The sequence below is a fragment of the Perna viridis genome, chromosome 7 (assembly GCF_037379345.1).
Source record: "Perna viridis isolate PV_CMFRI_1.1 ecotype Kerala chromosome 7, ASM3737934v1, whole genome shotgun sequence".
Taxonomy (NCBI): domain Eukaryota; kingdom Metazoa; phylum Mollusca; class Bivalvia; order Mytilida; family Mytilidae; genus Perna; species Perna viridis.
The window spans coordinates 8,769,848-8,793,786 of record NC_142451.1 but is presented as its reverse complement, the minus strand read 5'-3'; the positions used below and the strand labels follow the sequence as shown (position 1 = coordinate 8,793,786).

At 34.0% G+C, this 23,939-nt stretch overlaps 2 protein-coding genes across 9 annotated transcripts; both read left to right on the top strand.

The window, feature by feature from the left end:
- The first annotated feature begins 2,120 nt into the window (after window positions 1-2,120).
- On the top strand, window positions 2,121-3,362 carry LOC148611204 (small heat shock protein OV25-2-like). Its single transcript, XM_088595282.1, has one exon. The coding sequence runs from the start codon at window positions 2,290-2,292 to the stop codon at window positions 2,971-2,973; it is 684 nt and encodes a 227-aa protein (XP_088451408.1). The 5' UTR covers window positions 2,121-2,289; the 3' UTR covers window positions 2,974-3,362.
- A 4,470-nt stretch (window positions 3,363-7,832) lies between these two features.
- Window positions 7,833-22,565, top strand: LOC148611203 (melatonin receptor pdcr-1-like). Of its 8 annotated transcripts, none has more exons than XM_088591480.1 (4): window positions 7,833-8,636; window positions 13,229-13,273; window positions 17,717-17,891; window positions 18,955-22,565. In XM_088591480.1, exon 4 carries the CDS (start codon window positions 19,285-19,287, stop codon window positions 20,224-20,226), a length of 942 nt encoding a protein of 313 aa, XP_088447606.1. In that variant the 5' UTR covers window positions 7,833-8,636; window positions 13,229-13,273; window positions 17,717-17,891; window positions 18,955-19,284; the 3' UTR covers window positions 20,227-22,565. The 8 variants fall into 8 exon arrangements, with proteins under 8 accessions (XP_088447606.1, XP_088447607.1, XP_088447609.1 ...); XM_088591479.1 differs by lacking the exon at window positions 7,833-8,636 and adding an exon at window positions 11,544-11,639; XM_088591481.1 differs by lacking the exon at window positions 13,229-13,273.
- Window positions 22,566-23,939: the final 1,374 nt, after the last annotated feature.

The window sequence follows — 23,939 nt, the reverse complement described above, 5'->3', positions numbered from 1 at the left end:
ACGAATTTGACTTCCCCTTTGTCAACTATCCTTTTTGTTTGTAGTAAAATTCCGACTGCTCCGGAGTAATATAGAGCTTTTGTTTTAACTCATACGCCTTTCTAGCATTGTAAAAGATATCACTGATTTTCTAGTTACGGCTCAGCGACTTAAACAAGAACTATGAATTGATTTGCCAGTTCCCGTTGTTGTTTTAAGTTCCAGGTTTTGTTTTTTGGATTCTTGGTATTATATTTGGTTCAGAGTGTTGTTTTGGATTCCAAGTGTTGTTTTGGGTTCCAGGTTTTGTTTTGGGCTCTCGGGAATATTTTGGTTCCTGGTATTGTTTTGGATTCCTGGTGATGTTTTGGGTTCCCAGTGTTGTTTTGGATTCCAGGTGTTGTAATGGGCTCTCGGGAATATTTTGGTTCCTGGTGTTGTTTTGGGTTCCCAGTGATGTTTTGGATTCCCAGTGTTGTTTTTGGGTTCCAGGTGTTGTATTGGGCTCTCGGGAATATTTTGGTTCCTGGTGTTGTTTTGGGTTCCCAGTGACGTTTTGGGTTCTCAGTGTTGTTTTTGTATTCCAGGTGTTGTATTGAGCTCTCGGGAATATTTTGGTTCCTTGTGTTGTTTTTGGTTCCCAGTGATGTTTTGGATTCCCAGTGTTGTTTTGGGTTCCAGGTGTTGTATTGGGCTCTCGGGAATATTTTGGTTCCTGGTGTTGTTTTGGGTTCCCAGTGTTGTTTTGGGGTTCCAGGTGTTGTATTGGGCTTTCGGGAATATTTCGGTTCTTGGTGTTGTTTTTGGGTTCCCAGTGATGTTTTGGGTTCCCAGTGTTGTTTTGGGTTCCAGGTGTTGTATTGGGCTCTCGGGAATATTTTGTTTCCTGGTGTTGTTTTGGATTAATTCTTGGCGATATTTTGGGTTCCCTGTGTTGTTTTGGGTTCCAGGTGTTGTATTGGGCTCTCCGGGAATATTTTGGTTCCTGGTGATGTTTTGGGTTCCAAGTATTTTTTTTGGGTTACTGGTGTTGTTATGGGCTCTCTGTGAAATTTTGGATTCGAAATGTTTTGGATTTCCAGTATTGTTTTGGATTCATGATGTTGTTTTGGGTTTCCGGTATTGTTTTGAGTTAACGATGTTGTTTTGGCCTCTCGGTAATATTTTGGGTTCCAAGTATTGTTTCGGAATTCTGGTGTTGTTTTGGGTTACCGGTATTGTCATGTAGTCTCGGTATTATTTTATGTTTCTAGTGTTGTTTTGGGTTACAGCGATTATATTGGGTTCCCGATATTATTGTGGGTTCACGATGTTGTTTTGGGTTTTCAGTGTTGTTTTTTCTCTGGTTGGCACCTTCGGTATTGCTACTTTTGTTAAAAAATCGAGTTGTAACGATATTTATTCAATGACAACTTCAAAAAATGTCATTCAAATGTATTAGTTCACGTAAGAGAATAAAATAGACGTTACACATTACAGAAATAATTAACGCTCATCAAAAGTTGAGAGTTTTTTTCTGAGCCAGTTATTTAACCAGGAAATCGGTTTGTTTAGTTGGGTACATCAAACTAATTTGACGTCGTGCAGTCCTTCTTGTACTCCAATGAATAGCAAGGGCAGATACTGTCAGACCCCTTTTTTGAATTTGTTAATTTGGGCAAAAATGAGCAAACGATAACCTGAAACGCCCCCTTTATTGAATTTCTGAATCGGAACACCCATCCCCTTTTGAAATCTCTGGATCCACCTCGGACACATTTACTTTGCATATTTCTCTATATAAATGAAGTTAAATTCTTTATAAGGTTCTCATTAACATTTAAACATTTGTTATACATCTAACAAGGTGAAAAAATGAATGGTGATAAATAATACTGCGCCATGACATCATTAGTAAACTATTAACACTGCATGCGATTCAATTAAAAATAGATAAAACATCCATTACGGGACTGAAAAGTTCGAGAGAGAATCGTAAAAGGTAGATAATGCCGAATGATTCAGTGGTTGATGAGGCGCATCATTTCCCCCGAAGAAATATCTGGATGTTAGATATTTATTTACCTGTCTCTTTCTTTTTATGATATTAATGACCAGCTATAGGCAAAAATGTTATCAAAGCATAAAGTCATCATTTAAACATCACGCTAAGATACTTCCAGAATTTTTTTCTTAGGTATATAAGAAATGCTCGTGTGTCCCTGTTCTTATCAGAAAAGTTCTAATTAGGAGATTGCTTTTTAACTAACTTATTTGACGGATTAAGCTTTTGACTCTCTATTTTCACATTATTATACCTGAGATTGGACTATGTCACGACATGTACCCATCCGATACGAAAGGGACTTTTGGCCTTATTCTTTTGAACGTCGTTTGCCAATATACCATGACCCGTACCCAGCCTTTGATTACCATCGTAGCAGCTACAGTCGAGATTTAGCTCCGTATGAGATTATCGAGCGACCAATGCGAGTTCAGGAAAACTATTCCTCGAACGCAATGGACAACGAAATGCGAAGAATGGGTGAAGAAATGAGGAGAATGTGTGAAGGCATGTCAAGGAATATTGTGCCAGCATCAATTCCTACTTCTTCGATAGCCCCGTTATTTCCACTTCAGGCATCAACACCGGTAGTGCCGTCCGTTGAGGATTGGCGCTTATCGGAGAACTTCCGAATGGACAATCCAATCGTGCAAGAAAGAGATGGTGCAAGGAAATTTTACCTGGAATTTGACGTTTCACATTTTAAACCAGAGGAAATCGCTGTGAAAACTTCTGGAAATCAACTATCTATTCATGCTAGGCACGACGACAAAGATCCCAACAGACAATCATATCGCGAGTTTTCTCGCCAATATGTTCTGCCAAAAGAAGTAAAACCAGATTTCTTGACATCGAAGTTAAGCGACAGAGGAAAACTTACAATTGAGGCACCACTGCCAGCCTTAACCGGGGGCAGAGATAAATTGATTCCAATTGAACACAGGAAGTAAACAAGTCGGAGAAAAACCCAGAATACATGTGAATGGATACTTTATTCCGACTTTTATGGAAATACTTTCAATAATGACTGAATATACATAAATTCTGAAATTGTAATGAGGTGAATTTTTCAGTGCTTTAAGTATGAATACTTGTAATCTCGTTTCTGTTACATGCTATTGTTTAGATTTGTAATACAGACAATTTGCAGTGAACTATTTTTCTCTGTTTTGTCCCTTGAAGTAAATAAGGAAAAATGCAGTTATAGCCTGAAGGAAAACTATGTAGTAGATTGGCATTGTAAACAGTTTATATCATTAACGACATATCGTACACATGCACAAGCCAAATATGTCTCTCTCGGAGGAAAAAAAAAACTATGAAAATGTAAATTCAATTTTGAACGTTTTTCAGTCAACAACACCAGAAAAAATGATGAAACTGGACTTCTGTAAAAAAAAAAAAAAAAAGAAAAACAACAACATAACAATATCTTAAGACCCTATCGAAGCACCTGGTACATGCATGTTTTGTTTTAAAGTTTTACTTCAACAAACTACTAATTTTCAACAACCTACATATATGCTGTGTATGGACTTTATTACCAGCGTGGGAATTATAAGATTACCGATGTAAATCATGTATAACGTCCAAATGTTGCTCTGGGGTACTAAGTACAATTTATAGTAAGCTAGATGGTTCTATATTATTTCACAAGTTTCCCTTTTTTACATTATACATGTATAGGTATACAGTACTGAAAAAGTAAATACATTAAGTTATGACAGGTTAAAACAATTAAGTGATAATGTATTTCCGCTATATTTGGTTGTTGCTAATACATTTCAACTTCAAAATTCAGTTGCGGATCCCCTAATTGAAAAGGAGTTCCAGGTCATCATTTTGTTCATTTTGATCAAATTTTGCATAAAATTAACAAATTTTCTAGAATATGGGAGAGGGTTCCAATCCTCGGAACCGGTTTTCTGGATATATTACCAAATCTGACAACAGGCGAATGGTTACCATTAAGTTCTCGTCGTAACTCATATACTGTTTTTGCAGTATTCACACTTCATTATAGGAGACTACCACAAAACAGACAAAACTAGATAGATAAAACTAGATGGATAACAAAAACCGATACATGTAAATTTAAGAGCATCTGACCCAGAATCGATCGAGATGTAAATATACAATTTTTGTTTTATACATGTCTATGACTATAAATCACCCAGAAGGGACTGTCTGTCAAACCAGAAAGTTCACGCCAATGCCTGTTGGTTAAACTAAAGGATCAATGGTCACGATGTTTTATTACACTCTAACCTGAAGCGACATTAAACCGAACAAAAATGGTCAGCCATATACATGTACATGTAATCAAACCATGATGTACATGTAACAGTAACCAAGCCATGTACATGCAATACTAACTACGATAAGAGTACAGATAATGATAGCAATAATTGGTTGCAACAAAAACTATTTGTATGAATTCCGTATGTATATTATCAGATTTGCCCTTGTATACAGCACAAGTGCATGCTACAATTAATATTTCAAGTGCCTGTCGTGGTATAGACTAGTATATGTGACAATCTTACACAAGGCTAATATGCTAGCTGCTTGTTTACTTTTGTTCACTTTCTTTACACTCATTTACCCTACTTCAACCTTGCCAGCTACCGCATTTTGTGTGGTGGATATCAGTATTATACATAAGGTTGTATCTTAGTAGTTCGCCTGACATCACAGAAACTTATCAGCAAGATCACTTAGTTGCTGTTTCATTCTATTTGAGTAAGTTCTGCCAGTCCGTTTTTCTGAATGTCACTACAATTATACCACAATGCTGCCCATTTATGTCTTAAGCCCTGGTAGGAATAACAATTTGATTACACGATTTCCTGATTACATATAAGTAAGTGGTATAAAAAGTGATCAATCAGACAACAAAAGGATGGATTCAACATAGTGATTAAACTTTTATTTGCTGCACCCAGTCACTTTATCAGTCATTAAACACCCGAAGCACAACAATTTGAACATTAAATGTTAGCACATAGAAGTGAACATGTAGCATATTCTCTTTTGTATATTTACTGAGGGCTATGACGAGGTTAACCTGTATCGCTTTATTGGTAGTTAGTATAGTCTTTAAAAGCTAAGTTTAACCTATAGTTGTATTTTATTGTAATGTGTCAGGTGGGTGATCTCTCACCTTGATGATGTAATCTGTACAAAGGTTGAAATATATCCCTTTCACTGAGACGTTACATAGTTTCCTCTGGTCATCAGTCGTTTAACAGATTAAAAGTGTAGCATAATAGCCTTTCCAGAACATTTTTCATCTGAAGTATAAATTGTCCTGGACAAGCTTGGCAAATACACAAACAACAAAAATATACCACTGGTATGCTAGTTATATCTGATTCGTAGGCACAGAATACGTGTCGCCTCGCTACACGCTAATTCTGCAAAATTAAGACTCTTTCTCTGGCACTTTACAGTAAGCAGAACATTAGCTGGTAGGGATTTTCGTTGAGATTTTAACTTTCGATTGTCACAATGGAATACGAGAGGAAAGTTTACAGAAAGGAAACCACAAGGGAGGGTGGAATTCCTTCATACACCACTGAATATAGAATTGGCACAGATAGACCAAGATATGGAACCGACATTACGGTACCAAACAGATATACCACCACAACTTACAAGACAACTGGTCCTATTGTTTATTCCAGTTATTCGAGCAGACCTGCAACTGAATATACTACATACACCGAGCCAAGTGTAGAAGATACTCGTGTTAGAAAGGAATGGGATGAAACGTTCAAAAGGGTCGCCCCAAGGGCTGACGATTGGTCTCTGTCAGATGTTATCTCGAAACGAATGGTTTTGGTGAAAGACGACGAGTGGGATCCGTACGAAACAAGCTTTCCGGAAGAACGAAAAAGATTTGGAAAACCGTCTCCTATTACGTCCGATGTCTCCGGAAGAAAGACATTTTTGGTAGAATATCAGATCGGAGACTTTAGACCGGAAGAAGTCGAAATCAAGACTATTGGGAACACACTAAAAATTCACGCAAAAAATTCTGATAGCGGATCGATGAAAAGGGAATATTCTAGAGAAATCAGTATTCCTCAAGATGTAAACCCAGATCTGATTTCAGCCAAGTTAAACAGAACCGGTCGCCTATCCATAGAAGCTCCTATATTTAACACTTCACACAAAACTAAGATTGACAGACGCATCCCGGTTCTGAGGAATTAATGGAGGCACATGAAAGGTGACATTATTAACAAAGTAACGTTTAAGGCATATTGTAAATTCGTTCTTATTATTGCTACTTTGTTCATGTTAATTCTAAGCTATTTAGCTGTACATGTTAATAATTTATATGTAATTTGGTCTAATTACTCATTTAAATTGAGAAAGCATTTGTTTTTGTTTCATTGCGTGCAACTATATTGTTCCATCACATTCTATCTTTTTCATGCATGTATGCTTAAAAACATAATTCCTGAAAAATCGGATACACGATGGAATCTTTTTGTCAAATGTATATTCTTCGCAATTATTATGCTTTCATGGGCAACTGTGACTTTTCTTTACGTTAAACCCAACACATTATGTAAATTAGTATAATACACCGAAAAAAAACTTTATTATCATGCTTAATACTATATATCTAATGTATCATGTGCATGCAGCATAAATCAGGAAGTGGTCGTCAGGTTAGATATGAAGGCAGACAATCAATTCTGACAGCTGTTGCACATCCCATAGATATACATGTCATTTTTGTATTGTAACAACCTGTATTCATATAGAAAATATTTATGACATGCGAAATTATTTGGCTAGCAGTTTTTTGTAGGTGTTACATTTTCATTTCATGACAGGATTTATTTTTTTATCGAGATTACCGTATTAAACGTCTCTCTGATAGAATTGCTATGCATATAACAAACAAAAAATCGAGCTCCTACAAAAAAAAAAAGACTCTGAAATTTACAACTTTCGAGATCCTCTCAAGCAGAATATAACAAGGAACATAGTAATCAAGGGAACCAAGGTTATAGCGGTAATCAAAAGAATGTAATCCAGGGACAAAGACCAGACATGGAAAACAAACATACACAACAAAGAACATAAAGTAACTCAAATGATACATACAAAATAACAAAAGTAAATGAGCCACTAAAAACTGAGGGCATGGTCCAGGTGCACCGGTAGGGTAAGCGTCCTCTGTTTTTCTAGAAACACCCGCCGAGTTGCTCATAAAAAGTCAAGTCCGGGGTAGACAAACGAGGAAGGAAAGCTATGACCCATTGAATAAATCAGTTTTCATGGTGCAGATGGATACACCATAACGATCCACGAGTTCATGATGACGACCATCAAACTTCTGTAGTGATGACTTCACTCTTGTAGCAACATAACCCTGTTTCAAAAGCCTATTTGTTAGAGTTCTAGCGCGATACAAAAAGTCTGCATAGTTTCGGCAAGTTCTGGCATACCGTATAAGTTGTGATACGAACACTCCATACGATAATGATGATATTTACTATTTTGGATTTAGGCTATACGCTGGTGCATTTGTTGCGTTTCACCACACCCCCTTTTTTATGTTTTGCTTCATGTACGTTTACATATGACATTCGGCCTTAAAGTTTTACCATTCCCATGGAACGGCATACTTATAGGATGATGTGCGTTTACAAGTTGTGTAGACAAACGAACAAAATGATTCTTATATACCATAGACTTTCTCTGCGGAAATATGTAGATAGCTGGCAAACCCTTGCGAACAATTAGTTTAAACACCATAAAATAAAACTAACATAACCTTTTATCAAATTAATTCAAGTTTCCTTATTTATTACATCTATGAACTCTTTACCCGAAATGTTTCACCCTATGAGTATAATACGAAACTACAAACACAAAAAAGAAAAAGAAAAACAGCTTCAGTTGGAACAAAGCAATTAAATCGTAATCACTTCATTCTTGTTGACCACAGAAGATAAAACAACCCATTACTCACTGTATTAGAAGAGTCATTCATCAGATTACACGACCAAAAAACAAAAAAAGAAAGAATAAAAAAGACAAATAAAAACATTCTTGTTTATGAATAATTCAAAAAGTGCACCAGTAGAGTGCACACTTTCAAGTCTTCGGTATACAAGTCTCTCCCATTATTTCAGAACTGTAAAGTAGGAACAGCTAGATTAATTATAACATTGTTGCCTTCAGTAAATATTGTCTAAGACCACATCGTTATGTTACGTAAAACAAAAATAATAACTAATTGAACCAACGATTTGCAGTTTGTCATAAGTAATTATATGGACAATTACTGCTGCCGATGTTCCTGCAGCGATGTGTATTGGGCTGTAGACAGATATGATACTACACAGAAGATATTGAACACAAGCCATCTGCTAATCAGTTTCTACTAAAAAGCCGTCTGATTATCGTTCTAGTGTAATTAGAATGTATTTCTATGATTTTGTATAGAAGCGATCAATGTTATTACAGAGGGATCAAACAACACCCACGTTTCTAGGATGAACAGGAAATATATCCGAAGTGAAATGTTTTCATGCCAGATTTTCTATGGACGGATAGGGGAATCATGTCTGTAAATGCAAGATGGAAGGTAAATACTTTTGTTAATTACTTCTGTAAATCTATAATGGTAATTGCTTTCAACAGAAGTGTAGGAATGTCTTTGTTTATTATAGTATCTGTTCTTATCATGCGAAGTACTTGCTGTATACCTATGCTGTATACATCTGCGTATTTATATACATTATTGGTTAAAATTTCTGGTATGAAGATATATAAACACAGATATCAAATATAATTGTAAGAGATGAATAACAGACTACGACTCAAGCGGATTTGAAATAGACGCTAACTTCATTTAGTTTTCAGATATACACGAACAATATAGTTAAGGAAATACTACATTTGAATTATATAAGCATTAAATTGTAATTGTACTGCTTTTGTAGAAAATTGCTTCATGAATGATTAAAATTTTTAACATAAAAGGTAAATTTTCAAAGAATCTTTATATTATCTACAGAACTACGTCTTTTATTTATATCATAGAGCTGTAATAGATTTAATGCGTCATAATTGGAACATTTAAAGAAAACAGTTGTTCTTCCCTTTCATCTCATCTGTTCCCAACAAGTGACTTTGATAATTTACATTTTCACCACAAAGGACTTTTTTGAACGTTTCCATTAGTTATTTAAAATTATTTCCTTTCATCTGGTAAATTGCTTCTTGAACATATGCTGCATCTATTACCTTTTCTGACAAGTGCATTAATTGTCACTCCATTTTAATTGGTTCCCAAATTGATGAAAATGTCACGAAATGTCTCGAGAAACACAAACATGTCAATTCTGTTAATTGGTTTCTGTCTGTGGTGTTTGGTTCAATACCACCATTCAATACCACCATTGACAATAACATTTCAATTCAGTTCTCCCCGACAAGATAAAACCATAATAGGATGTTTTTCATTGCCATTAAAAGCTGTCCAAAAATTATATTCAAAACTGATAGCTTTGCAGTGTTAATCTTACAATATTTGTTTTAAAAAGCAGCCAATGCAAACAACACAAACATTTAAATCAACACCGATCGGTAGTGTAAGTCATTTATCAATTCCATCATCTAATGAACAGCATCGGCCTTGAATTTGTAAGTTGCTGACGATTGAATTCCAGAAATAAAGATTGACGAAACATTTATAACTAAAATATTGATAACGAATCGTTTAGGGTTGAAGTTCAGAAACTGCTTAGTCGGAACAATGAATTGAATACAAAAATACCTATTACAACATACTGCAAATTTCGATATATACGTGCTCTAATCAGCAGAATTAGAACCAATGACATAGGAAGATCTAGACCCCAAAGGACTTGTATATAAGAACTCAAGACCAGAACACTACGGAAATACATTACCATATTATACCATGTGCAATACAAATTCTTCTCCATTTTGACTGTTACAGTTAAGTAAATCGCCGATGAAAGTCTTATTTTTCTTTTCTGCGGTTTTAATTCTTCAAATTGATTTGTTCTATACCCACCGAATGATATGCTTCCTTTCTTCAGCTTTGATCGTTGTCTCATACATAGACGCAGCTTCATAAGGGCAGACCTCCCAATGTAGGGTTTCACAAATTCTACCTCTCAAAATGTTCGTACCTCGCTTCGTCCTGCCTTAAATCCGATTTATTATCACCTTACCTGAAATCCTGGATTTGCTTGCACTCGGTCGAATTTAACAGTGGTATCAAACCAAATTTGGTCATTTGTATTATTTTTATTTTTCGTTTTGTTGTTGTCGTCATGGTTAATTAGTGATTCATATTGTTGTTGGCTGTGCTGTTGTAAACTTTCTTGTACTTTCTGTTGTGTTGTGTAGAATAAATAGTTCGAGGGGTGGTATTGTTTAATCTACGAAACATTTTCTGCGTTACCTAGTCAGAAATTTCATTTTTCTGTATTATTCTTGACTTTACCCATTCATGCATTGTTGTATTTGACGAATCTACAGTTGTAGGTTTCTGTGTGTAAAAGCTTCATATTTAGCGTTAGAGTTAGAAAATTTATTCTGTTGTATTCTTCACCAATGCTTCACATTATGTCATCCCAACTCTTTAGTTATACTTTTTATAGTGTCTACATTAACAATTGATATTAGATATTATAAGAAAATATCCAGGCGACAACTATAATTATCAAGTCTTCTATATGTTGTCCTACATTATGTGCACACTGTTAATCTAAATAATAATGCAGTGGTTGTAATTTGTTTTAATACTAGTATCTATCTTTCATACTTGCTTTGACATCTGTTTCCTTAGTCCGACATGTAAACTGACGCTGCATTGAAAAAGTCGTGATAAAATTCTTGTTATACTAGTCTTCTACTGTGTATTTTTAACAAGTTTAAGTAAAACGTTTCCTTACATAGCTTAGTTTTCCTTACAATTTTATGGTGTTATTAGGATCAAAGGTTGAATAAAATGATGAATCAGCATAGTGCAGCAGATTGTACAACTCCCAAATGCGTAATAATCTCATTACATGGTTCGTCCGATATGTAACATGCAAGATTTCATTTGTTCCTTCCGTGAAGGATTTGATTCAATAGCTGCTGCAGTACAACCAAAAAGTACCCATTAAGCCTAGAACATTGCTATTATGTAATTATTCAGGACATTTTTATCGAGTACTCGATAACAGGATAATGATATTTTCGATGTAACCAGTAACAGTATTGTGGAGTAATCAACATCCAATCCATTTTTTGATTTGTAATATCTCTTTTGATTGCTCATGATAATTCAACCTTATTTAGTTGATCGTGTTGCATCAGTTCAGGATTGTTGGACCTATGTCATGATTAACAACGTCAACATCGATCTGATTATATATTGTTATTGCTAGAGATCAGGGGGAATTCTATCACCATTAACCGCGGAAATCCTAATTGTATTCATACAATCTGATCAAAAACACATTTTATAACATTGTCACATCTACAACATATTGATTTACTAACACAGAGGTCTGTATAAATCTCCTCGTATGTTACATCGCATTATGAAGGCCATGTATTTGTTATGGTAGGTTGATATTTGTTCGAATTCTATATTCAAATGTCATTTTTATATTTCAACATTTAACGTTTAACACATATCGAAATGAAAAGAACTATTTGGTACTCTCATGTCATATATTTATAAGTTGAAGCTCCGGGTTTAATATTTTTTATTTGGTTTCAGTGTGTTGCTTGTTGTTAAAGTGTTTTTCTTTGCTTCTTGCGGAAATAAAAAAAATGTTATGCTGGGACTACATATGGAAAACAGACAAACATAACAAAGAACATAAAATAACCAAAATAATACATACAAAGTAGCAAAAGAAAATGAGCAACTCGGACCCCACTAAGCACTGGGAGCATGGACCAGGTGTACCGGTAGGGAAAGCGTCCTCTGCTTTTCTAGAAACACCCGCCGAGTTGCTCATAAAAATGCAAGTCCGGAGCAGACGGAAAAGGAAAGGGAAACAGTTACACATTGAACATATCAGTTTTCATGGTGCAAATGGATACACCATAACGAAACACGAGTTCATGATGACGACCATAAAACTTCTGTAGCGATGACTTTAATCTTGTAGCAACATAACCCTGTTCCAGAAGTCTAATTGTAAGAAGTCTAGTGCGATACGTAGTTACAGCAAACTCTGGCATAACGTATGAGATGTGATATAAACACTCCACACGCAGGTGCTGAAGGGATGTTGCCACAGATGAAAGGAAAGTTGACAAATCTGAATGAAAAGTCATCACGTTTGTCGTGTTTTCCTTTACCATCGATTTCTAAGTGTAAGTCAAGATATGAGGCTGACTTCACAGCGTCAGTAGTATCCTTTATCTCAAGTTCTTTAGGGTAGATGCGATGTATCAAATCCCCGAAATTAGGACTGTTTAAAGATAATACGTCATATATATATATAGCGGAAACTGATATTAAAGGATCTAGCTAAACGATATTCTTTCTTTCTGATCAGATCAGCTATAAAGTCAGCCTCATAAGAGTGAAGGAATAGGTCAGCTAGTAAAGGAGCACAATTTGTTCCCATTGGAATGCCGACCGTTTGTTGAAAAACGGGTCCACCACACTGGACAAAGTCGATAAAAAAATCAGCATTTAAAAAAACTGGGATTTTCCCACTGAATGCGGGGTATATACTACTCTGGATGATCTTTCGGTAGTTGGTCCAAAAAATTTTTGTCATTCTCTTGTATTCTAAAGTACTCGAGTACTCTTTACCATATCATGTGTTATTGTGTTATTAATTTCATAACGCACGTCTTGGAACGATTTTGAGGTAATGCACTTGTCCACCTATTTTAGCTTTTGCTTTAAATGAGTTTGAGGTTTCTATGAATTTAAGAGTAATCAAGGGAACCAAGATTCTAGCGGAAATCACAAAAATGTAAACTATACTATTTCATTAATGCAGATGAAATGTTGGGTATTCCCATTGTGTACCTATACACCAAACAGCTTTTATTATGAAAAGTGCCAAAGATATTTTTTTGGTTAACCCTTTGCGTATTTTCAATGAATAAATAGAAAATGCCTGTACACCTGTATGTCATAGGGTATCCTCTTGTGAGTTATGCTAACATTTGTTCTCGTTTCAGTTTCTTTTGTGGAATGTATTATAAATCGTCTCCTCGCATTTGATGGTAAGACCTTTTGAGATTTTCATATGTACTTAAAAAATTGGAAATTTAAATGTATCCAGTAAAATAGACTTATATTGTTTCGCTTCATAATGAAAGAGTAATCAAGGGAACCAAGGTTATAGAAAGAATTAATTGAATTCATTGTATAGCAATGTAATTTCCCATAGAAAACAACGCAACTTCAGCGTGCAGTAAATTTCCATATTACACTTTTACAATAACTAAAATTTGTGACGACCTATCCATGGCAAAAGTCTAAATAATATTACCATATTATATTATCCCTCGTTGAATGTATATTGCACCCGAGTTCAGTATGAAATTCTAATCGGGATATGATATTCCCCAGTATTCATGCAAAAAGCCTAAAACATTATCTATTTATACACTATTACAACATACCAAATTTTATTGAAGTGTATAAAACAGGCTGTGGTTTACAAATTCTGTATGTTTGAACGAATCCTGGTTTTAACTATTTATCCAGCATCGCAAACAATGAAATACTAAGTATAATTTTATCACATGTATATCTTTACACGGTATATGGACGCAAAAAGTGTAATTACTACATTCATACTTATCGGGATGTAAAATGTAGTGGTGGATCAAGAGATTTCAAAAGTGGGGAGATTAACCCGGTCCTGAAAGTTTTTTTAAAAAGAAAAATGTATGATAAAATGCAAAAATACTGTTACTGGTAACATTGATACGATATTCATTTGTGTTCATAATAAACACGTAACATTTGCTATTTAGGGAACACCATTGCATTCTGGGCATTTTCAATGTTTCAACAGACAATAATATAACATATTAATAACAACATTCATTATGGTAATATTAAAGTGATCTACGACGTGCGTTAACAAAATTATCTATATTGTAACTAGTTCTTTATCTATATTGTAACTAGTTCTCCTGTCTGATAAAGACACTTAAACGACACATTACTATGCAGACTGATACAAGACATGGCCAATTCATCCATAAATTAGTGTGGACAAATTCTCTATGATCGATTGGTACTACTTTCCTCGATATTCCTCAAGGGAAATCATTCTTAAGATGTATGTAGTCAGAACAAATTGCTGTCATATTAATGGAAATGTCTGGTTTTATCAGATAGGCATATCATGACCCTGTTTATTGAAGTTCCAAGAAAAAATATGTTGCATTTCTAAGAATTATGAATTGACCGATCGATATAAAACGAATATCAATTAATGGCTCAACAATATAAATGTAACATTAGTACGATGAACTCCAAACCATACCTGGTATTAATGTCAAAGCTTTACAAATATTTGTGTTGAGGAAAACCTAAGAAAGCGTCTTGCTTTTTATATTTTATGTTATTTCAGAATGATTTTATATTACCTTTTAAATACTGCATGTGACTGGTGTTTTTTAATTCATGCATGGTGCTTTACAAAATAATGAGATGAGAAAGAACATATCTTCATACATATTTCTACAGTTACTTTCTAAAAAAAAACATTACTTCACAATGACGCTGATTCTCAACTGATATGTGATCTGAAAGTTCTTTCATATTTTGACATGGTCAGTCAAATGATACGTTATTAAGCATCTTATTGTAGTAATATATGACGTCAAATGTAAAGCAGAAAATGACACGTTTGATCTATCTACTTGAAGACTCATAGACAAATTCATTACCGATGACAAAGTTCATGAGTATTTTTTTTTCAATGATGTTTATCTATGATTATTGTTCGATTTCAAGGTTACAGCGGTAATCAAAAGAATGTAATCCAGGGACAAAGACCAGAAACGGAAAGCAGACATACACAACAAAGAACATAAAGTAACTAAAATCATATATACAAAGCAACGAAAGCAAATGAGCAACTCGGACTCCACTAAAAACTGGGAGCATGGACCCGGTGCACCGGTAGGGTTAGCGTCCTCTGCTTTTCTAGAAACACCCGCCGAGTTGCTCATAAAAAGTCAAGTCCGGGGTAGACGAAATGGCAAAGGAAAACTATGACACGTTGAACAAATCAGTTTTCATGGCACAGATGGATACACCATATCGATCCATGAGTTCATGATGACGGCAATACAACTTTTGTAGCGAAGACTTCAATCTTGTAGCAACATAACCCTGTTCCAGACGCCTATTTGTTAGAGTTCTAGCGCGATACAAAAAGTCTGCGTAGTTTCGGCAAGCTCTGGCATAACGTATGAGTTGTGATATGGACACTCCATACGCAGGTGCTGAAGGGGTATTGCCACAGTTTGTCGTATCTCCTCAAATATACATTCAATCAGAAACGATAATGACAAATTCAAAAATAAAAATGTAGTATTCAGAAATAAGAATAGATAAAAAAGATGATTGTTTGTAACGTTCATAATTGAAAGTTATGCGATTGGTGATATAATTAGTATTATATAATACATGTTTGAAAGTATGTGAATACAATTTTGTTTAGATATTTTTATTTTTTGACTCTATGTTAAAACTGTAACATTTCTGTCGAATGATAAAACTCATACGTAAGTGAAAATAATTTTATGGCTAATCCGTTCTCTGATGCATGCTTATATAAGCTTCACCTGATAATATCTATGATAAAATCGTCTTTTTGAAAAATAAGACGCCCTAAGAAAACCACGAATTGATAAACAATTAACAAAGTACGAAATTAATACCTAAGATAATAAGCACCTTGGTTACAGCTTAACAAATAAACTTCCTTAATACATGACATTTATTACAATGCTTATGGAATAATACTATAAATACAATCAAGCACTACGGCAAATCAGCCAGATTTCCTTAATATTTCTGCTTATTATTTGAATAATAAGATGGCGTTTATTGCAATTTTATATTACGATATTATATAACTCCAGTAAACTGATTCCTGTCTTACAGCACATCCTCTTTTGTACAAGTAAAACTCAATTACTCTAGTTATTTATTATGTAATCTACAATAAAATACTCTAGTGGCACGCTTTACAGACAAGTTATATTGGATCTCACGTATAGTAAATCATTCACTATCAACAATGATTTCTTCTCTGGTTGCATTCCTCTTCTTAATATGTGTTTTTTTTCATTTATGTAATAAGACAGTTTGCATTAGCAATATATAAACATGGCAATGTCATTTTTAAAAAATAAACAATAATCGATTTGTTTTGGGTAAATTCACTTTGTTAAATTTTTAAAATTGGAAAATAATTACGACCATAATATCTTTTAAAATATCTTTTCAAGGAAATTTAAGGCTTTTTTTTTTTTAATTTCTTTAACTAGGTGACCAGTCGACAATTTTAAACAGCTTTATAAACAATCAACGTAATAGCCGTAATTTAGTAATTCATGTTTTTTCTAAAAAAAGAATAATCTATTTTCTTGATGTTGTAATTTCTGTCCATAATTACTTACATATTATAGTGGCAGATAATTTACCATAGCTACATTGTTCAGTCAAGGTCAAGGTTAAATTGGACGAAATGTCTTTTCATTCAAGCCTTAAATTCGTGATTCATTAAGGTGTATCCATCTGCACCATGAAAACTGATTTGGTCAACGTCTCGTAGTTTTCCTTTCCTCTTTCGTCTACCCTGGACTTGACTTTTTATGAGCAACTCGGTGGCTGTGTCTTGAAAAACAGAGGACGCTTTCCCTCCCGATGCACCTGGTCCATGCTTCCCGTTTTTAGTGGAGTCCAAGTAGCTCATTTAACTTTGTATGTATTATCTTGGTTATTTTATGTTCTTTGTTGTTTTGGCTTGTTTTCCATATCTGGTCTTTGCCCTTGGATTATATTCTTATTCTTTTGATTTCCTCTAGAATCTTGGTTTCCTTGATTACTCTTTCACAGCTTCATTTTAGTGTGTTGTACTAAAACAGTTTACATTTACTCAAATTAACCCACATATTTATTGTGCTAGAAATCCTCTATGCTATAATTTATATGTTATTTCTTTTGCCACGATTGTCCTAAAGTCGGGTCTAAGAATCTTATTTTATACTTATAAAGTTTAGATACTTTAATTTCGGACAACTAGAGTGTCTGATTTGCTCACCTGACTTGATAAGCAACATTCTATTTTTGTAAAAGTGGCTATGTTTTCTTTTCTTAGACAAAAAATAACTAGAGAACATTTATATCAGTTTCCATTGAATTATGTCCAGTAGATTCTGAGGAGAATGTTTTTAAAGCCATAACATTAAAAATGGTAAAAAAATGTCAAAGAAGGACAATAACTCCAACACGGATTTAACAGATTAAAACGAAAATTTGACCGCAAAGAGACCTCATCCTGCTGAACACTTTTTCTCTGTCAGAATTTTCCCTGTCAGAATTTGGCTAAACTTGACGGAGATGTATGCAAAAAAAAAAAAAAAAAAAAAAAAAAAAAAAACCATTTTTGACTGACCTCTATGTTCTATTTTTAGTAACGGCGGCCATGTTTTCGACGGATCAGAGATCCCCACACCTGTTCTATACAAAATACACTAAGGAACATACCAATTGAATTGGTCTAGCAGTATTAAAGAAGAAGAGTTTTGAAAAATTGCCAATGACAACGACGGGTGTCATGAGATACCAAGAGTAATCAAGGGAACCAAGGTTATAGTGGTAATCAAAAGAATGTAATCCAGGGACCAAGACCAGACATACACAACAAAAAACATAGAGTAACTAAAATCATACATACAAAGTAACAAAAGCGAATGAGCAACTCGGACTCCATTAAATACTGGGAGGATGGACCCAGTGCACCGGTAGGGTTAGCTCCTAGAAAACATAAAAAGTCAAGTCCGGGGTAGACGAAAGAGAAAAGGAAAGCTATTACACTTTGAACAAATCAGTTTTCATGGCGAAGATGGATACACCGTTACGATCCACGAGTTCATGATGACGACCATAAAACTTTTGTAGTGATGACTTCAATCTTGTAGCAACATAACCCTGTCACCGAAGCCTATTTGTTAGAAATCTAGCGCGTTACAAAACGTCTGCGTAGCCTTGGCAAGCTCTGGCATAACGTATGAGTTGTGATATGAACACTCCATACGCAGGTGCTGAAGGGATAGTTCACCTGGCCTTTTGGGCAAGATGAACTTAAAGACTATTCCAATTTGTTGCTTTGTTCATCGTGAACTCTGGCAAGCTAGAAATCGTATACAAGTTTGATAATTCGTATGTGGTAGTTAAGACAAAAAATAATACTCCTTGTTTTTCTTAAGTAATGGTTTCAATTTTGGTCACATGATATTTCTTAAGACTTGACGGCTTAAGCATTTAATTTACACACGAACTCTCTATCTATCTATCTTATTGCGATATCAACTTTACTGGTTACATGTAGATAAAGTCGAAGAAATATCCCAATCAGAAACTGGCAGTAATGAAGTCAATTAACTAGAGTAATAAATACTATTAAAAATTATTGTCACTCAAATTTATCAGCGGTGAATAAAGCACTAGTATATGATAATACACAAATGAGGGCCATTTATCCTTTACAATATCCTGTAAATAGTTTCTTGTTAATCTTGTAAACCACATCATGAAATATGCTGATGTTACAAAGTAGATCACAAGAAATAAAAAAAATTATTTTCATTTAAGTTTCCCAAAGCTTCATCAATTTCATCTTAAATAACTATTATGTTTTACTTTCTTCTAGAAGCATGCCTCCAGGAACAAATTTGGTATAGACTAAAAGTGTGAGAATCTTATTTGTTACTAGAAACGGAAAACCATAGAAGAAGAAAAGATATGTCTTGTATTCTCGTTGAATGAACATTTAGTTATAACAATGAAAATTAAGTCGTATCAATCGATTTTCAAAGTCGCTAGATCTAAAAGCACACAACGAGTAAGTCATAATGTTTATACAAACATCCAATATTGATGGAAATATTCAACGTTTGTAATTGGATTGGGAATTGACAGACGCCTATGGTAAATAATATTCAAACATCATTAACAGTACAAATTATGAAAAGTGAGTGAAATGTCGTTTAACATTGAAAGTATAATAACAATTTTATTCACAATCGCCATTGTTGGAAGTAATAGTATTATTCTTTTCGTTTTGGCGGGAACTGAATGCCTACGAAACATTAACAAAGTCTATTTTGGATCGTTGACGCTTGCTGACCTGTGTGTTGGACTGTTCATCACTCCATTTGCTGTTTATAGCACATTTAGTAATTCTTGGATCTACAATGATCACATCTTCTGTCACATTGAAGCTTATCTTATGGCAATATTTTTTATTGTGGGTGTGTACTCTTTGTCATGGATAAGTGTCGACCATTATCTTGCCATTCGGAAACCAGCTCGACATAAGGCGGCTATGACCTCTACACGTTCACTGTGCTGGGTCGTTTTCACGTGGGTTGCTGCTTTTAGTTTCTGTAGTCCACCACTGTTTTCCAAGATTTCTAACGAGACGTACTACGAGGAAATATTTATGTGTGCTATTGATCCTGGTTATCAGAAGCCATACTTCGTTACTGCTGGTATAATAGTCTTGTGCCCTGCAATACTTGCCCTTGTCTTTACCAATTCGTATATTTTCACAGAACGTTTTAGATCAAAGAAATTAATGTTTGAGAATATTCTAATAGACACTGCCACGAGACCAAAAAACTATTTTATGAATGTTATCGTTTCTGTTGTATTCTTCATGGCATGGATGCCTTGGTTTTTGTTACAGATAGCCGGAACATTCCTCTCTTCGCATTCCGAATATCCTCACAAAGTCCATTTTTATTTCTTATGGATTGCAATTGGTAATTCATTTTACAAGTTCATCATATATCTTGTCTTTAGTTTTGACTTTAGACGCGGATTACGTCAGCTTTGTTGTCAAAGAGAGTGTACCGGGAGTCATTGCACTTTACCACAGACAAGAAGCATGAATCTCATCACTGCCTCTACCAAGACCTGAACGATTACCAGCCACTTTGGTAAAAGCACTCGATAAGTGACACGATGCAATATCATTATCCTGCAGTACACTCGAATTTCTTTCCGGGGTACGTTGGATAAATGGAAATAGGAAACAATCAGTTAAGCGACAGAATGGCAGACATCTGTACGAAACATTTCTGTTGTATCTAAATGTTTTATGTTGTCAGGTGTATATATAATGATAGTTGTTGTTTGGTCCGGAAGATGTCGTATTTAACTTTGGCCAAAACACCGGCAAATATTTAAAAAAAAATGATTAAATAATTGCAAGTCAGTCATCTGATTGATTGGTTGGTTTACTTCGTGCTAGTTTTTTTTTCTTGCGTGAACACCATGGGCGTTAATAACGTTTAATTTACACTCGCTGTGAAATTCAAATTTAAAATTCATAAAAAGAAAGAATACTTATTAACATTAAATTTTAAAACTTCAATGATTGGTATTAGTAAAAAATCGTCACTTTGAAACAAAGATGGCAGAATTACAATGGGATTATTCGTAAGGAGTTATGAATGTCTTAAATTACGCATATGAACCATAAGTATTGACGTTCACTTTTAAAGATGTACACGTACAAATGAAAAGAACGGTAACTCTGCCTGGAGAATAAAACATTTAACTTGAATAGACGTCGGTTACAAGTTTCATTCCATTTTTATTTAAATTGGAAGGGCAAACTGTCCCATAGTATCTGAAAAACCGTAAGCGAAACATAACTGATATAGATCTTGTGATATATATAAATCATATATCCAAGAGCGTTTTATAAATTATCTTAGATAAAAAGCATCAATACAGAAAACAATTCTGAAGTTTCTTGCATACTAAAACGCAGAGTAATAAAAATCAACTGTAGCATTGCTTGAGCTAATTTCTATAATCAAACTTCAATATTACTTGCCAAATTGTTTTGTTTTCATGCGTTGCCAAAATTTTAATTACCTAAGTACTCCTTAGGAAACTCAAAAAAATTGGTTAATTGAACAAAAACTACAAACGTGAATTCATAAGAAATTTGCAATATATTGTGGAGATAATTAAACCAAGAAACTAGTGACATGTCTAATTAAAGTTATATTAATTTCCTTTAAATAAAGATTATTCACGTTGTGTGTGTTGTTTTAAATGTTTAACTATAGCTGTTATGAGTAAAAAAAAGATTCATAGAATATTCACGATCAGGATTTTTATTAATCGAGCCTAAATCTATGAGGGTTTGGGGAAAAGGCTTCAGAGTATATGTTATAATGGGCTTTCTACTTGATTTTAGAGTATGATTTATAAAGTGGTGCTAAAAGTTGTGTTGTTTAATATTGTTGTTTAGAGTGCTGTTTGCATTAAAATAAAATAACTTGTATTGAAATATAATTAATGTACAAAATGTTTAAATCATTTTGTTTTGCTACTTCAATGTAATGGTAATGTAAAAAAAGACAAATAAAACATATGGAAGTGAGTTATCCATTGAAAAAAAGCTGTGATCTCTATCAAATGTTCGAATTAATAAAAGTCACGTTTAGGAAGGTATGTTTTCCATATTATATATTCGTGCCATGTGTTAACTTCATGTTTCCTTTTCTTTGTCTATGTAAATTGGTTATTATACATGTACCAAATTACTTATTCTACCCCATTGATGACGGCGTAGGTAATATTGGTGTAGGATATTACAGGCTCTTTATATGTATGTGAAATTTCAATTTTAAGCACTTACTTGAATGTTATTATTGGATATATAAAACAGTATTTTCGTTTTAATTTTTGTTGTCTTACTAACTTCCAGTTGCGTGATACTGAAATAACAGAAACAAATTTTAAAACTTGTATGATTTTTAATTTTTATGGACTCTAAAATGAATTGAATTAAATCTACACTAGCTTATATGGTCTCCTTTCTTCTCTAGAGTTTCGTTCCAATTTATTGTTTCCGCAAATATTTACGTTTAATTCTCTGAATTAATTCAGGTCTTTTTCTTAAAATAATAAATATGTTTTTTAGTATAGTATTTAAAAAAAAATTGTTTATTTTGTCGCTTATGCATTTTTTAAAAATATAATTTTGATACGTAATATTGTTCAAATCACTCTTCATTATGAGATTTAATGGTGTAATGCATCAAATGTAAGGAAAATATGACGTTCATGGAACCGGAAAGCAACGGACATTTTGACACACAAGGAGAGGTCAGACCAGGGAACGAAGACAACTGATGTAAAGTGTTCAAAGACTTTGTACATATATTGCCTTGTTAAATAATCAAAATATGTTGTTAGTACACATTGTTTGTTAAAATAAAAAAAAAACATTTATACAAACGTTTTAGTTAGTTGAACTGCTTATGTTGAACGAGTGTAATTGCAAAATACATTTAAAAGCAAACTGACTATAAAGAGTGCACTGACGTTAAACGATTGAGTTCGTTTTTGGTAACAGTCAATCGCTGTTACTGTCCAAACAGATTGTAGTTTCAGCTCAAATATATACAAAATGTCTCTTTTTCAATAAAATGGCATTGTCACTTTCAAAATCCTCCCGTCCATGGACGACTCAGGCAGTGATTATTACAAAACATTTTTTTTTCTAATTTGTATAAATGTATACCTACTATGTGAGATACAAACTCATGTTTTCTCAAAAATGAATGAATTCAATACCATATGAAGCAATTCAAAAGTTAAAAAAGGGGAAATAAATCTTTGATCTGTACATAAATAAGTTGATTTGTTGTGGTCTTGTATGCTGAATTTTCTACTTTTGATACAGACAAATCCCTGTTCTTTCTGACTTCATAATGATTCTAATAATTCATTTGAAGAGAAACATTGGTGTGACAAAAATTACCCTGTGCCGCCCGTGTCATATGATCTGCATGGTTTGAACATGGACAGCATTTTAAATGAAACCCATGATCTTCCCACCTAAAACTAAATATGCATCGGGAAAAAAATAAATTATCGTTAAGAATAGCAAATTGTTACAAAAAGGATAAAACTCAATTATTTATTAAGCGTTTTAACATAGACATCTACTAATCCTAACGTGAAATGAAAAACACAGAGTAAGCATCTTTTATTTGCCGTTTACTCTTTTTTACAGTCGTCGAATCTTAAAACAAATTGTGAATGTAAATAAGTGGTGAAAGTGTGGCGCTCGTTAGGAGGCTAGTGGTTAGTTACCTTTAATTGATTCATTATTCCTTTTTGTAAATTGTCATTATAATTAACACAATAAATGCATTTCAAGACGTGTGCAACATACATTTCAAAAAAAAAATTTATTCCTTATATAGCATTTACCTATTGTCATAATTTTTATTCATAATGCCATTCAAAAATTGTGCCGAATATACCTGAAAGAATACAACCATCATAAAATGGTTGAAATCGGACACTATAAATTTTAGTATAAATGGAAAAAAAAGAACGTTAGACTGCTTTCATGCTTGTATTGATAATGAAAACGTTATGAACGTCACAAGGACCTGACGTATGTACAATGAGCGGAGCCTACAATTCCAGACATACTGGGGGTGCGCAAGTGAAGCAAATTACAATTGTCGGACGAACGTTTCCATCGGTACAGCAATTTTCGGTACGATCAAGACTATGACAGGTAGTTTTCCTCTTGTCATAAGGTATAGCAGACCGGTTTTCAAATGTCGAAATTTCGTGCTATCTCCGAATCCTGAT

Excerpts from the sequence above, each read along its gene's own strand:
- LOC148611204 (XM_088595282.1), top strand. The coding sequence starts at position 2,290 with ATGTCACGACATGTACCCATCCGATACGAAAGGGACTTTTGGCCTTAT.
- LOC148611203 (XM_088591476.1), top strand. The coding sequence starts at position 19,285 with ATGTCGTTTAACATTGAAAGTATAATAACAATTTTATTCACAATCGCC.